General features: G+C 45.6%; 1 protein-coding gene across 1 annotated transcript in view; it reads left to right on the top strand.

Moving 5' to 3' along the window:
- Positions 1–8,606, top strand: part of LOC100565406 (NFX1-type zinc finger-containing protein 1) — a 40,853-nt gene extending 32,247 nt beyond the window's left edge. Inside the window, exons 10-13 of the mRNA XM_062966801.1 lie at positions 1,589–1,734; positions 1,894–2,004; positions 2,196–2,291; positions 2,403–8,606. Coding sequence (XP_062822871.1) covers positions 1,589–1,734; positions 1,894–2,004; positions 2,196–2,291; positions 2,403–4,877 — 2,828 coding nt within the window. The 3' untranslated portion in view covers positions 4,878–8,606. The remainder of the gene's footprint in view (positions 1–1,588; positions 1,735–1,893; positions 2,005–2,195; positions 2,292–2,402) is intronic.
- Positions 8,607–16,917: the final 8,311 nt, after the last annotated feature.

Raw genomic sequence — 16,917 nt, 5'->3', positions numbered from 1 at the left:
ATCTTCTTCATCCTGGAAAGAAGTGACACGTGGAGTGCCATCAGCAGGGTTCCCTCCTGGGCCCGGTTCCGTTCAGGATCTTTATTAACGGCTTAGATCAGTGATTCCCAAAGTGGGCGCTACTGCCCCCTGGTGGGCACTGCAGTGATCCAGGGGGGTGGTGATGGCCAGAGGCGCATTTGCCATATGCATTAATGCATGTATTTTTCTGTTTAATTGCTATTAAAAAATTTTAAAAAATTATTTTCCAGGGGGCGCTGAGGAATATTTTTTCTGGAAAGGGGGCGGGAGGCCAAATAAGTTTGGGAACCACTGGCTTAGATGAAGGGTTAGAAGGCAGGATCATCGGGTTTGCAGATGGGACCAAATGGGGAGGGATTGCCAAGACTCCAGAAGACAGGGGCAGAATCCAAAACAATCTTCACAGATGAGAGAGATGATGGGCCACAACTCACAAGAGGGACAAATGCAAGAGACTCCACTCAGGCAGAAGAAATGAAATACAAAGAGACAGAACGGGGGATGATGCCTGGCTCAACAGCAGGACGTGTGGAAAAGAACTTGGAGTCCTCGTGGGGAGGAAGGGGAACAGGAGCCAGGAATGTCATGCGGCAGCTCAAAAAACCAATGGGGTTTTGGCCTTCATCAAGAGGAGCCTCATGCCTCGATCCAGGGAAGCCATGCTACCCCGCTATTCTGCCTCGGGTCAGGAACCCGGCACTTGGGTTTTACTGTTATTGAAAGTGGAAAATTACTAATGTTGATTGGTGGCTTTGTATATCAATAGCCATGTTATTATGAGTACACTTTGGAAATACAGTAGAGTCCCGCTTATCTAACTTCCGCTCATCCGACACACCGTATTATCCAATATCCAGGGCAGGCACCCCCTCCCTCCCTCACTCACTCACTCACTCGCCAGGTGGGGTCCTGGTGCTGCCGCCGTCGCTGCCGAGACCCAGCCTGGTGAGTGACCGTGCGAGCGAGGGATGGGAGGCAAGTGAAAGGAGGGTGGCAAAGGCCCTCCCTTCCTCGTTCACTCTCTCACTCACCAGGCCAGGGCTTGGTGCTGCCAGGACCTGGCATGGTGAGCGAGCAAGGGGGGGGTAAGTGAAGGAGGGCGGCAAAGGCCCTCGTTTGGTCTCTCACTCACCAGGCCAGAGCCTGGTGCTGCCAGGACCCGGCATGGTGGGCAAGTGAGCAAGCGAGGGAGGGCAAGTGAAGGAAGGTGGCAAAGTCTTCTTCCACCCACCTTATTATCCATCAGTTTCGCTTATCCGACATTCTGCCCGCCAGTTCATGTCAGATAAGCGAGACTCTACTGTAATAATAATAATAAACGGCATTGTAAAAAAAAGAAATAGTCTCTTGACAGTCAGAGCCGTTCAGCAGTGGAGCCAGTTGCCCAGGGAGGACGTGGGCGCTCTCTCTGGACACTTTCAGAAGGAGGCCAGCAGCCACTTGCGGCTGGGGTTGGATGGATGGCCTCTGGGAACCCTCCCAAGTCTATGACTCTATGGCTATAGTTCTCAATCTTCTTTAAAAAACTACTGCTGCTCTAAGGCCTCCGCCCCGTTTTCCTCTCCAGGTGCGGCCAGGTACCGGCAGGTCCTTCAGGAGCTGTCTCCTCGCGTGGTGGTTGTGGAAGAGGCAGCCGAAGTGCTGGAGGCCCACACCATCACCACCCTCAGCAGAGGCTGCCAGCACATCATCCTCATTGGGGACCACCAGCAGGTAAGGGGGTGGGGTCATAGGAGCACCCCACTTCTCCCCACCCTCAGGCGCTCTCTCTGTTGGATAACTTTCTAGCCTTTAAACATACTTTATTGAACAGGGCTGTGCAGCAGAATTGAGTACTGATATTCTTTCAAACTCTAACACGTTTCCTTGCAGCTTCGCCCCAGCGCCAATGTCTACGATCTGGCCAAGAACTTCCACCTGGAGGTCTCCCTCTTTGAGCGGCTGGTCACGGCCGGACTCCCTTTTGTCCGCCTCAACTACCAGGTGAGGAGCAATGGGGCCATTACGGGTGGGGGTGAGGTTGTTCATTTTCGGGCCAACTCTGATGAGCCAATGGGATGGCATGCCTGCCTGTGACCATCTGGACGTTGGCAGCAAAGAAGGCAACCTGGGCTTGAGGGGTTCCTCTGCCACCTTCCCCCATCGCAATTTTGTAATTGGGTCTGGCTTTGCAGCATCGCATGAGGCCAGAGATCGCCCGTCTGCTCACACCCCACATCTATGCAGAGCTGGAGAACCACCCATCTGTCCTCGAATATGAAAGCATCAAGGTGAGTCCTGTGTTCCCCTCACCTGGGGTGTTCTCCCACCTTTGAGCGGATGGCACCTGTTGTGGTCTGGAGGCTGATCCCCTCATTGCCACTGCCCTCCTTCCTTCCCAGGGAGTCTCCTCCAACCTCTTCTTTGTGGAGCACAACGTCCCGGAGCAGTCACTGCAGGAAGGGAAGAGCCACCAGAACCAGCACGAGGCCCAGTTCTTGGTGCGGCTGTGCCAGTACTTGCTGTGCCAGGGCTACCAGCCCTCGCAGATCACCATCCTCACCACCTACACGGGGCAGCTCTTCTGTCTGCGCAAGCTGCTCCCGGCCAAGACCTTCCAGGGAGTGAAGGTCCACGTGGTGGACAAGTACCAGGGTGAGGAGAATGACATTGTGCTGCTGTCCCTGGTGCGCAGCAACCTCGAGGGCCGGGTGGGCTTCCTGCAGGCCGCCAACCGTGTCTGCGTGGCCCTCTCCCGGGCCAAGAAGGGCCTCTTCTGCATCGGCAACCTGGGCATGCTGAGCCAGGTCCCGCTCTGGAGTAAGATCGCCCACACGCTGCGTGAGAAGGGCCAGGTGGGCCGCGCCATGGTGCTCTCTTGCCAGAACCACCCCGAGACCCACACGGAGGTGGCACAGGCCGAGGACTTTGCCAGTGTCCCTGAGGGGGGCTGCAGCCGTCCCTGCGAGGCCCGGCTGGGCTGTGGCCACGTCTGCCCACGGGCCTGCCACCCTTACGACCCCTTCCACCGGGAGTTCAAGTGCATGAAGCCCTGCCAGAAGACACGCTGTGCCGACGGGCACCGCTGCCCCAGATTGTGCTCCCAGCCCTGCGGGGAGTGCCAAGTGAAGGTGCCGAAGACATTGCCCGGCTGCGGCCACCTGCAGCAGGTGCCCTGTGCCACTCCTGCAGAGGAGTTCTCCTGCCAGGAGCCCTGCTCAAGGGACCTGAGCTGCGGCCACAAGTGTCGGATGACCTGTGGCCAGGTGTGCACCCAGCGCTGCCCAGAGAAGGTCCAGATCACCCTGAAGTGCGGGCACAGCCAAGAGCTCTCCTGCTCCATCGCAGAGGAGGTGAGGGATGGGAGGCCTGTGCCCTGTCAGGCCAAGTGCCCTACTCTCCTGGAATGTGGCCACCCATGCCCCGGCTCCTGTCACTCTTGCTTTGGCGGTCGATTCCACATGGCGTGTGCCAGCGCCTGCAAGCAGCTCCTGGTTTGTGGCCATGAGTGCCTCCAGCCCTGCACCAGCGATTGCCCACCCTGCCGGCGGCCCTGCCAGATCCGCTGCATCCACAGCCGCTGCCAGAAGACCTGCGGCGAGCCCTGCCCTCCTTGCGTGGAGCCCTGCGAGTGGCGCTGTGAGCACTACCAGTGCGGCCGACTGTGCTCAGAGCCCTGTGACCGGCCCCGTTGCAATGTGGCCTGCCCCCAGAGACTCCGCTGTGGCCACCCTTGTGCCGGCCTCTGCGGGGAGCCCTGCCCTAAGAAGTGCTTGGTCTGCAACCACGAGGAGCTGACCCAGATCTTCTTCGGGTTCGAGGATGAGCCGGGGGCCCGCTTCGTGCAGCTGGAGGACTGCGGCCACATCTTTGAGTCTCAAGGCCTGGACGTCTACATGGACGAGGAGGCGGCAAAAGAGGAGGAAGAGGGGGAGCAGAGCGAAGCGGCCGTGAAGCTCAAGGTGTGCCCTTCCTGCCGGACGCCCATCCGGAAAAACCTCCGCTACGGAGCGCTGGTGAAGAGGAGCCTGGCGGAGGTAGAGCTCGTGAAGTGCAAGATCCAGGGCTCCCCTGAGGAAATAGCCTCCGGCGCCCAGAGACTGAAGGCAGCGTTAAAGGAGAAAATCACTCTGCGGGTCAACATGCCGGCGGAATACACACAGCTACAGAAGATGCTGGAGGGGCCACTGTCTGCCTCCGTCCAGGGCCTGATCTTTGTGGAGAATCTCATGAACTTCTATGTCCGGCTGGCAGAACTGACCGAGGCGGTGAGGAAGGGCCGGTCCGGCGAGTGGGAGGGAGTGAAGAAGCGGATGGCAGAGGCAGCCAGTTGGCTGGAACGGCCTCGACTCAGCTTCACCGGCCAGGAGGTGTCCGAGCTGCAGCGCGAATTCCAGCGGCTGGCCTTCCTGGTGGAGCTGCTGGGCAGGTGCCAGGCCGCCCAGGGCAAGATGGACGACTCCACGGCGGGGATGGTCAGCACCCTCCGGCGGCTCCTGGAGGGGCCTGAGAGGTTCACCCCGGAGGCTGAGCGACTGGTCAAGAAAGAGATGGAGGCCCTGAAGGCCCTCCTCCCGGTGTCCGGGCTGGGCATCACCGAGGCGGAGAAGCGGCAGATCGTTGCTGCCGTCAGCGGAACGACACGTGGCCACTGGTTCAAGTGCCGCAACGGCCATGTCTACGTGATTGGCGAGTGCGGGGGTGCCAGTCAGCGCAGCCGGTGCCCCGAGTGTCAAGAGGTCATCGGAGGGAGCAATCACACACTGGAGGCCAGCAACCAGCTGGCCCCAGAGATGGATGACGCCGAGTTTGCTGCCTGGTCCGACGAGGCCAACAGAAGGCTCGGGGATAGGGTGTCAAGGAACTGGCTCCCTTAAGAGGGCTCTGGGCCCCTGGCCACCCACATTCTCCCCATTGCTCTACCCTCCTGTCCCTCTTTGATCTACAGCAGGTGTTCCCTCCAGGTGTTTTGGACTCCGACTCCACAATTCCTAACAATTAGGAATTGTGAGAGTTGGAGTCCAAAACTTCTGGAGGGAGGGCCGAAGTTGGCCCATGCCAGATCTACAGGGTTAGACAAACTTCCTGTCTCTGCTTGCGGTTTCTACTTGCTCTCATGCCTCTTGCATGGCACGCCATCCTGCATTTTATTACTGCAGTTTTAAATCTGTCTGCAGTTTTGCACCTGGGTCTTCGGACTGTAATAAAGTTTTGATTGACTGGTTTAATTTGAAGAGGATTAATCTGCAGATGACAGAAAAGTTTGTCTTTTGGGAGGAAGGAGGTGTCGGCTCTTGAAAGCTATAGGACTCAAAACAGGCTCACACAGGCAGTTCCGTGGAAATGCTTTATTGAGCACCTTCTTTACAAGATGAAAACGAAGCTAGAACTGACGTATTCGCCCCAAACCCCGAATATATCCACCTCCTACCTTCCTCCCTCCCCACATTCACACGTATCTGTTATATGGTCCTTTCCCAGGCTTGAAAAACCAGAGCTGGCCATAAAACCCATCCCTGGCCAAATGGCTCTTATCATTTAGATTATCTCCCACCCCCCATTGCTCTGGCAGGATGTGGAGAGTACAGTTGTTACGAATGCTGGGCTTTCACATCCTGACAGGAGGTTTTTGCAAACCACCCGTGAAGGAGGATGGGAGAACTTCTCATAGAGCCATGCAGTGCAACCCCATTCTTCCATGCAGGAACACACCAATCAACCTCTCCCGACAGATGGCCACCCAGCGTCTGTTTAAAAGCTTCCAAGAAATGAGCCTCCATTAGTCTTTGAGGCAGGGAGTTCCACTGCTGAACAGCTCTTCTTACGGTCAGGAAGTTCTTCCTCATGTTCAATGGAATCTCCTTTGCTGTCTTTCAAACCCATGGCCCCATTGAAGGATGAACATGCCCAGGTCTTTAAGACGCTCCTCATAGGGATTCATGGTCTCTAGATCTTTGATCCTTTGAATCTCCCTCTTCCTCTGGACTCCTTCCAGGCAAAGAGTTCACACCACAGCAGAATACAAGGGCACAATGACTTCCCTCCATCTGGACTTTAGACTCCTTTGGACGCAGCCCAGAATCCCATTGGCTTTTTGAGCTGCTGCATCACACTCTTGGCTCGTGTTCAGCTTGCCTCCACGAAGACTCCCAAGAACTTTCTCACGTGGAGCGTTGTGGAGCCAGGCATCACCCATCCTGCATCTTGGCTTTTCATTTTTTTCTGCCTAAGTGTCGTATCTTACATTTGTCATTGTTGAAATTTAATTTGCCAATCGTCTCTAATCCAGTGAGGTCATTTTGGATCCTGATCCTGTTCTCTGGAGTATTTGCTCTCCCTCCCAATTTGCTGTCAATTTTTTTTTATTTACAGTATTTATATTCCGCCCTTCTCACCCTAAAGCCATTATTAGACAAACAACACAGAGACAGACAGACACAGAGGCTATTTAACATATTCCAGCTTCTGGCTTCATGGGAGTATGCTCAATTCCGGCCACAGGGGGAGCTGCAGCTTCATCATCCACTGTGACACCGAGTCCTTGATGGAGTACTTCCTCATTCCTTTCTGAACACTGACGTTTTTATGGTGTCGTAAATTAAATTAGCCTCCCCGCATAAGCAATCCCTAAATTTTCCTACTTGACAGATGTAACTATCTTTTGGGTTGCTTAGGTAAACAACAAGCTGGGGCTATTTAACTGTTGGGCATTCAATCCAGCTCAGGCTTTGAACTCACGACTTTCGGTCAGTAGTGATTTATTGCAGCTGGCTACTAACCAGCCCGGTCAACATTGTAAGCACGCTGTAGTGAACCTTACCTATTAGGCCGGGAATGAAGCTTGAGTAACAGTGAGTGAGGCAGGCCTCCATTTTGTAGAGGAATACCAGGCAGCCATCTTGAGTGTGGTTAGAAAGGGGGAGGAGCTTAGAGAGAGAATCCTAGGATTGGCCAGAGCAAATGGGAGGAGCCAAGTTTTAGAGTGCAGAGAAAAAAGAGCTCCAAAGCAGTTCGGTTTTGGAGAGGAAAGTGCAGTTTGGAGTTTTGGTTGTGTGTGAGAGAACTGAGAGCTGTAAAACTGACAGGATAGGTCAGGCAGTTTGGATCTCTTGGGGGAGATAATTCAAGAGATTGACTCTCACTACTGGGCTGGTTAATAGAAGGACTCTAGGTTAGAGTTAGTTAACAACCCAGGGGGCTATCTAGATTAGATTAGTCGAACTCATGACTATTCTCAGCAAATAGAGCGAGGGTTTCTGTGACCAATAGATAATTTGGTTTGATTGGAACTGTTTGAAACTAAGTGAAGTAATCTGAAACACAACTAAGTTAATGTCATACCCCAGTCACCTTTGGCTTCTGAACCTGATCCAGGAATGAACTTTGACCAGGATGAAGCTGGTTCTGACCTTTTGCCCAGTTCTTCGAGCTCCTTTCACTTACAGCTGCCGGCTGTTGATAGTTCAGATGCTTCCTTAATTGGGAGAGATACTGGAGATGTTACTCCCGTGGCTAAACCAGATGTCCAGAGTTCCCCAGAGACTGTGCCCTTCAACCGAAAGGAGTTTTTGCGTCGTCAGAGATCAGAAAAACAAGAGCTTAGAAGGAGTAACCGCTTGGCATCTCGAGGGGTAAGAAGATTCCTTTGGGAACTTTTGGGGAGTTTGATCTACCTTCATTGGGATCTGATCTTTGTTCCATAAAAGAGCTTTTTCTATTTCTGCCCCAGCCTTATGGAATGCCTTGCCGCCCCATATGAGAGCCATGCGTGAGTTTGGGCCTTTTACCCTCGCACTCAAGACATGGCTCTTTACTAGAGCTTTTAATCTATGTTAATTTTATCAATATTTGTATGTATGTATTTTTATCCTTTACAATTTTATCTTGTAAATCGCCTAGAGCATCGTGGATGGAGGGCGATTAATAAGTAATTAAATGATGATGATGATGATGATGATGATGATGATGATGATGATGATGATGATGATGATAAAAGTGCCTTGCACTACAGACAAGTTGCAGTGTCAACGTAGGGTTTTCCTGAGAACACTTCACCGACTCCAGTTCCCTGTTTTCACCAAGCCAAGCCTCCTGTTTCTGGCGGCCAAGTGGAGCCGCGACTCCCGTTTTAAACCGGAGTGAATTCACTTCCTTGCCTTGTTCCTGAATCAAGTTTGAACTTCGCTTAGTCTTGTTCCTGCTTTGATATCCACGATCTCTTAGTGACTGTGGACCTTGTCATTCAGCCTTGCTTCCTTGTTGTTCCCTGCTCAAACTTCCCAACAGTTTGAGCGTGTTTCGGTTTTGGACTTTGGACAATAATATTGGACATTTTCCTTCATCTTTCTGGACTTATTCATATCTCATCACAAAGGACTATTTCCCATTCATCCTTTCTGCTTATGCAGTCCTGAAATTATATTTGCTTTGATAAAGATATTATATGATTATTGGTCTCTGTCTAGTTTCCAGTGTTCACGCCGCCTTGGGGTGCAACAGTTAAGCTGAAGAACTTCTGTAACCCTTTACGCTTATGTACCTCTCTGAAGGTAATTATTTGCCTGTTTTAGGAAAATAAATTTTTATTCTATTTTCAACTTTCAAAAGCCTCTACAGTATATCTTTCTATCAAGAAGCCTTTATAATAGTTCCAGCAATACAACAATTAAATACCACAGAAAAGCCTCATACCCTGTTTCCCCTAAAATAAGACATCCCCAGAAAATAAGACCTATTAGAGGTTTTGCTGAATTGCTAAATATAAGGCCTCCCCCGAAAGTAAGACCTAGCAAAGTTTTTGTTTGGAAGCATGCCTGTCAAACAGAACGCCAATCACGCAGGATAGGTAAGCGTACGTACCATAGAGTGTTGTACATTGAAATAATGGTAGTAACAAGAAATTCTTGATAGGATTCACAGTTTGTCTGGTTATGCTGGTTTGTGATGACAACTACTGTACAGTATATAATAAATGTTCAATTTTTTTTGTTCAACAATAAATGTGAATTCTTCTTCATAGAAAACTAAGACATCCCCTGAAAATAAGACCTAGCGCATCTTTGGGAGCAAAAATTAATATAAGACATTGTCTTATTTTCAGGGAAACACGGTAGAGTGTTGTACATGGAAATAATGGTAGTAACAAGAAATTCTTGATAGGATTCACAGTTTGTCTGGTTATGCTGGTTTGTGATAACTACTGTACAGTAGACAATTAATGTTCATTTTTTTGTTCAACAATAAATGTGAATTCTTCTTCATGGAAAAATAAGACACCCCCTGAAAATAAGACCTAGCGCATCTTTGGGAGCAAAAATTAATATAAGACACTGTCTTATTTTCGGGGAAACACGGTAGTAAACATCAGACCTGGTGGGCCATCCAGTCCAACTCCATTCTGCCAAGAAGCAGGAAAATTGCATCAAAAGCACCCCCAACAGATGGCCATCCAGCCTCTGATTCAAAGCCTCCAAAGAAGGAGCCTCCTTCCACCACACTCCCGCTGAGGCAGAGAGTTCCACTGCTGAACAGCAAGCAAACTTCAATCTTCTCTCCATGTATTTTGGACTTCAACTCCCACCATTCCTGGCCTCAGGCCCCTTCCTTTTCCCCCTCAGCCGCTTAAGCGGCTGAGGGGGAAAAGGAAGGGGCCTGAGGCCAGGAATGGTGGGAGTTGAAGTCCAAAACACCTGGGAGGAAAGCCAATGTTTGCCTTTGCCTGATCTTGAGAAATTTATAGCAATCAATGACAAACTGTCTTGTGACACTGAAGTTAAAAATGAGTATTTGGAAACGGATATTTAGGACATAAATGTGGGGTAAATGTATTGAATATTCATTGAAGGAAAGGGAAACAACCCTGCAACAGAAACAATAACGTTTTGGAAAAAAAAATTAGACGAGTTGGTCCAGACGAAGAAAAGGAGAATCATGTAAGTGAATTGAGAACATACTGCAAGTCGCTTCTGGTGTGAGAGAATCGGCTGTCTACAAAGGCGCTGCTTTGGGGACATTGCCCGGATGTGTTACCATCCTGTTGTGAGGTTTATCTCATGTCCTCACATGGGAAGCTAGAGCTGACAGACGGGAGCTTGCCCTGTCTTGCGGATTTGAACCTCCAACCTTCAGGTCAGCAGTTCAGCGATTACAAGGGTTTAATAATAATAATAATAATAATAATAATAATAATAATAATAATAATATGATAGAATGTACATAAATGGATAGAAAATTATAATAAGACATCTGGATGTATTGCTGGGAGGCTTCTCTCATGTCCCCACAAGCTAGAGCTGACAGACGGGAGCTCGCCCTGTCTTGCGGATTTGAACCTCCAACCTTCAGGTCAGCAATTCAGCGAGTACAAGGGTATAATAATAATAATAATAATAATAATAATAATAATAATAATAATAATAATATGATAGAATGTACATAAATGGATAGAAAATTATAATAAGACATCTGGATGTATTGCTGGGAGGCTTCTCTCATGTCCCCACAAGCTAGAGCTGACAGACGGGAGCTCGCCCTGTCTCGCGGATTCGAACCACCCACCTTCAGGTCAGCAGTTCAGCGAGTACAAGGGTTTAATAATAATAATAATAATAATAATAATAATAATAATAATAATAATAATAATATGATAGAATGTACATAAATGGATAGAAAATTATAATAAGATGCCTGGATGTATTGCTGGGAGGCTTCTCTCATGTCCCCACAAGCTAGAGCTGACAGACGGGAGCTCGCCCTGTCTTGCGGATTTGAACCTCCAACCTTCAGGTCAGCAATTCAGCGAGTACAAGGGTTTAATAATAATAATAATAATAATAATAATAATAATAATAATAATAATAATAATAATAATAATATAGAATGTACATAAATTGATAGAAAATTATAATAAGACATCTGGATGTATTGCTGGGAGGCTTCTCTCATGTCCCCACAAGCTAGAGCTGACAGACGGGAGCTCGCCCCGTCTTGCGGATTTGAACCGCCAACCTTCAGGTCAGCAATTCAGCGAGTACAAGGGTTTAATAATAATAATAATAATAATAATAATAATATGATAGAATGTACATAAATGGATAGAAAATTATAATAAGACATTTGGATGTATTGCTGGGAGGCTTCTCTCATGTCCCCACAAGCTAGAGCTGACAGACGGGAGCTCGCCCCGTCTTGCGGATTTGAACCTCCAACCTTCAGGTCAGCAATTCAGCGAGTACAAGGGTTTAATAATAATAATAATAATAAGATAGAATGTACATAAATAGTTTAAATAATAAATAAATAAATAAAATGGATAGAAAATTATAATAAAATGCCTGGATGTATTACTGGGGGGCTTCTCTCATGTCCCCACAAGCTAGAGCTGACAGACGGGAGCTCTAGCTTGTGGGGACATGAGAGAAGCCTCCCAGCAAAACATCTGGGTGACCATCCTGTGGGAGGCTTCTCTTGTATCCAAAGAACATGGGAAGCTAGGGCTGACAGGCGGGAGCTCACCCCGTCTCGCGGATTCGAACCTCCAGTCTTCATGCCAGCAGTTCAGACGGCACAACGGTTTCACCTAGTGCAGGGGTCCCCAAACTAAGGCCTGGGGGCCGGATGCGGCCCTCCAATGTCATTTACCTGGCCCTCCCTCAGTTTTATAATATAATATTTTTATATCAGTTTTAATAATATAATATATTGTATATACATATAATAATAATCTTATGTTATACAATATAATACTAATAATAATACCATATAATAATATTAATTATATGTTATATATTACATACTAGCTGTGCGCGGCCACGCATTGCTGTGGCAAAGTGGTGGTGGTGGTATTGGTTAAAAATTGTTGTGTAATTTTTATTTGACGTTATTTGTATTTTTTAATTATTTTTATTGTAAGTTATCTTTTTATTTATTATATTTTATTATTTTCTTGTATTATTTTTAGTTATTTTCTGTTATAGTATTTTATTGTATTAATTTTTTAGTGTTTTTAATTATTGTTAGTGTTTTTTATTATTTTTATTGGGTTGCTAGGAGACCAAGTTGGAGGAGCTGAGCCTTCTAACGGGCAGCAATTGGATAAAAACTATTATTCCTCTCCCTGTAATTAGGACTTTTCTTTTCTTTTTGTTGTATCAACCTAGAGCTGTGAATGATGGGTTGTGTTGTCAAATTTCGAGGTTGGGGGGCCTGTAGTTTTGTTGTTTTGTCCGCTGCCCTGATGCCATCACTCTTTTATATATATACTAGCTGTGCCCAGCCACGCGTTGCTGTGGCAAAATATGGTGGTATGGGAAATAAAGTATTGAGGAATTGGTGGTAGTTAAGGTCAAGGGTAAACGTTTTCCCCAGACATTAAGTCCAGTCGTGTCTGACTCAGAGTGTTGGTGCTCATCTCCATTTCTAAGCTGAAGAGCCAGCGTTGTCCATAGACTCCTCCAAGGTCATGTGGGATGACTGCATAGAGCGGCGTTACCTTCCCGCCAGAGCAGTACCTATTGATGCACTCACATTTGCATGTTTTCGAACTTCTGGGTTGGCAGAAGCTGGGGCTAACAGTGGGGGCTCTCTCCGCTCCCCCAATTCAAACCTGTGGCCTTTCGGTCCAGAAGTTCAGCAGCTCAGCGCTTTAACACGCTGCGCCATCAGGGGATATTATTTCCTAAAGGTTGTGAATATACAATATTTCTGATTGGTTTTTTTTGTCTGTTGGAGGCAAGTATGAATGCTGCAATTAGGAAAAATGATTAGGATGTAATGGCCTTGCAGCTTTAAAGCCTGGCTGCTTCCTCCCTGAGTGAATTTTTTGTTGGGAGGTGTTAGCTGGCCCTGATTCTTTCCTGTCTGGAATTCCCTTGTTTTCAGAGTGGTGTTGTTTGCGATATTTTATGTGCGTCTACTGTCTGTGGCCCTGAGAAAACAGAGGATTTGCCAGACTTTGATGATGGGAATACTTTGTTGGGAGGTGTTAGCTGGCCCTGATTGTTTCCTGTGTGGGATTCCCCTGTTTATTTACTGTCCTGGTTTTAGAGATTATATTGTTCTGCATTATTCTATCCCAGTAATTATTTCATATTAAAGTAGAATCTCACTTATCCAAAATTCACGTATATAATGTTCTGGATTATCCAACGCAGCCTGCCTTTTCATAATCAATGTTTTTGTAGTCAGTGTTTTAAATTCATTGTGATATTTTAGTGGTAAATTTGTAAATACAGTACAGTAGAGTCTCACTTATCCAACATAAACAGGCTGGCAGAATATTGGATAAGCGAATATGTTGGATAATAAGGAGGCATTAAGGATAAGCCTATTAAACATCAAATTAGGTTATGATTTTACAAATGAAGCACCAAAATATCATCTTAGACAACAAATTTGGCAGAAAAAGTAGTTCAATACACAGTAATGCTATGTAGTAATTACTGTATTTATGAATTTAGCACCAAAATATCACAATATATTGAAAACATTGACTACAAAAATGCATTGGATAATCCAGAACATTGGATAAGCGAGTGTTGGATAAGTGAGACTCTACTGTAATTACTACATAGCATTACTGCGCATGGAACTACTTTTTCTGTCAAATTTGTTGTATAACATGATGTTTTGGTGCTTAATTTGTAAAACGATTACCTAATTTGATGTGCAAAGCAGATAATGTAAGATTATAAATGGGTTATAGAGCTGTGTAGAAGGGCCTTGAGTCTACACTGCCATATAATCCAGTTAAAATCAGATAATCTGTGGAAGAAGTCTAAGTGAGGCCTAAATCAGCCTGTCCCCTAACTGAAGCCTGGCTGTCCCTTGGTTGCTAGGCAACCAAGTGGGCAGAGATTAGCCCTCTAAACTGGCAGCAATTGGATAAAAACAATTATTGCTCTCCCTCTAATTAGGACTTTATTTTTCTTTTCTTTTTGTTGTATCAACCTGGAGGCATGGATGATGGGTTGTGTTGTCAAATTTCGAGGTTACGGGGCCTGTAGTTTTGTTGTTTTGTCCACTGCCCTGATGCCATCACTCTTTTATATATATAGACTAGCTGTGCCCGGCCACGCGTTGCTGTGGCGAAGTATGGTGGTATGGGAAATAGTCCAGATAATCCAGTTAAAGCAGATAATATAAGATTATAAATGGGTTATATAGCTGTGTGGAAGGGCCTTGAGTCTACACTGCCATATAATCCAGTTAAAATCTGATAATCTGTATTTTATAGGCAGTGTGGAAGAGGCCTAAGTGAGGCCTAAGTCTGCCTGTCCCCTGGCTGAGTAGGTTGCTAGGAGACCAAGTGGGCGGAACTTAGCTTTGTAACTGGCAGCAATTGGATAAAAACAATTATCCCTCTCTCTCTAATTAGGACTTTATTTTTCTTTTCTTTTTGTTGTATCAACCTAGAGCCGTGGATGATGGGTTGTGTTGTCAAATTTGGAGGTTGGGGGGCCCTGTAGTTTTGTTGTTTTGTCCGCTGCCCTGATGCCATCACTCTTTTATATATATAGATAGATTATATAATAGTATAGTGGTATAGTTCAATATAGTAATATATAATGCTAATATTGTGCTATGCTAATAATATCATATATTGTATGTACATACAGCTGCTCTGAGTCCCCTTCGGGGTGAGAAGGGTGGGATATAAATGTAGTAAATCAATGCAGTAAATAAATAATTAATTTTAGACTTAGGCTTAGCCAAAATCTGACATGACTTGAAGGCACACAACAACAACAACAACAACAACAACAATCCTAATTAACTTGACTATCTCATTGGCCAGTAGCAGGCCCACATTTTCCATTGAAATCCTAATAGGTTTATGTTGGTTAAAATTGTTTTCATTTTTAAATACAGTAGAGTCTCACTTATCCAACATAAACGGGCCGGCAGAATGTTGGATAAGTGAATTTGTTGGATAATAAGGAGGCATTAAGGAAAAGCCTATTCAACATCAAATTAAGTTATGATTTTACAAATTAAGCACCAAAACATCATGTTAGACAACACATTTGTCAGAAAAAGTAGTTCAGTACACAGTAATGCTATATAGTAATTACTGTATTTATGAATTTAGCAACAAAATATCACGATATATTGAAAGCATTGACTACAAAAATGCGTTGGATAATCCAGAACGTTGGATAAGCGAGTGTTGGATAAGTGAGACTCTACTGTAAATACTACATAGCATTACTGCGCATGGAACTACTTTTTCTGTCAAATTTGTTGTATAATATGATGTTCTGGTGCTTAATTTGTATAACGATTACCTAATTTGATGTTTAATTGGCTTTTCCTGAATCCCTTCTTATTATCCAACATATTCACTTATCCTGCCGGCCTGTTTACGTTGGATAAGTGAGACTCTACTGTATATTTCTAATCTTATATTATCTGCTCAGAAGTGGATTATATGAGGCCCCTTCTTCACAGCTGTATAAAATGCACACTGAAGTGGATTATATGGCAGTGTGGAGTCAAGATAATCCAGTGCAAAGCAGATAATGTAAGATTATAAATGGGTTATCTAGCTGTGTGGAAGGGCCTTGAGTCTACACTGCCATATAATCCAGTGCAAATTAGATAATCTGTGGAAGAAGTCTAAGTGAGGCCTAAATCTGCCTGTCCCTTAACTGAAACCTGGCTGTCCCTTGGTTGCTAGGCAACCAAGTGGGCAGAGATTAGCCCTCTAAACTGGCAGCAATTGGATAAAAAAAATTATTGCTCTCCCTCTAATTAGGACTTTATTTTTCTTTTCTTTTTGTTGTATCAACCTTGAGGCGTGGATGATGGGTTGTGTTGTCAAATTTTGAGGTTGGGGGGCCTGTACTTTTGTTGTTTTGTGAATTGCCGTGATGCCATCACTCTTTTATATATATAGATAGATTATATAATAGTATAGTGGTATAGTTCAATATAGTAATATATAATGCTAATATTGTATTATGCTAATAATATCATATATTGTATGTACATACAGCTGCTCTGAGTCCCCTTCGGGGTGAGAAGGGTGGGATATAAATGTAGTAAATCAATGCAGTAAATAAATAATTAATTTTAGACTTAGGCTTAGCCAAAATCTGACATGACTTGAAGGCACACAACAACAACAACAACAACAATCCTAATTAACTTGACTATCTCATTGGCCAGTAGCAGGCCCACACTTTCCATTGAAATCCTAATAGGTTTATGTTGGTTAAAATTGTTTTCATTTTTAAATATTGTACCCTGTTTCCCCTAAAATAAGACATCCCCAGAAAATAAGACCTAGTAGAGGTTTTGCTGAATTGCTAAATATAAGGTCTCCCCTGAAAGTAAGACCTAGCAAAGCTTTTGTTTGGAAACATGCCCGGCACCCACCAAACAAAACACCATAGCATGCAGGATTGGTAAATGTACATATCAGTTGTATATGGAAATAATTGTAGTAACAAGAAATTCTTGTTAGGATTCACAGTTTGGCTGGTTATGTTGGTTTGTGATGACAACTACTGTACAGTATAGAATAAATGTTCATTTTTTGTTCAACAATAAATGTGAATTCTTCTTCATGGAAAAATAAGACATCCCCTGAAAACAAGACCTAGTGCATCTTTGGGAGTAAAAAATAATATAAGACACTGTTTTATTTTCGGGGAAACACGGTATTGTTCTTTCGTTGTTGTTGTTGTTGCACTACAAATAAGACATGTGTGCAGTATGCATAGGAATTTGTATTTTTTTTCCAAATGATAATTCGGCCCCTCAACAGCCTTAAGGATTGTGGACCGGCTCTCTGCTTCAAAAGTTTGGGGACCCCTGACCTAGTGGAATATGGGAATATCTTTTTATAGCTAAAATCCTCCTCCTTCTTCTCCTTGTCCTCCCTTGGGCCAAGTCTGGGGCGGAGGCTGCGGGGAA

Source organism: Anolis carolinensis, unplaced genomic scaffold, assembly GCF_035594765.1.
Source record: "Anolis carolinensis isolate JA03-04 unplaced genomic scaffold, rAnoCar3.1.pri scaffold_30, whole genome shotgun sequence".
NCBI classification, from domain to species: Eukaryota; Metazoa; Chordata; class Lepidosauria; order Squamata; family Dactyloidae; genus Anolis; species Anolis carolinensis.
Note: the sequence above shows the minus strand (reverse complement) of the source record. Positions and strands in the feature narration are given on the sequence as shown.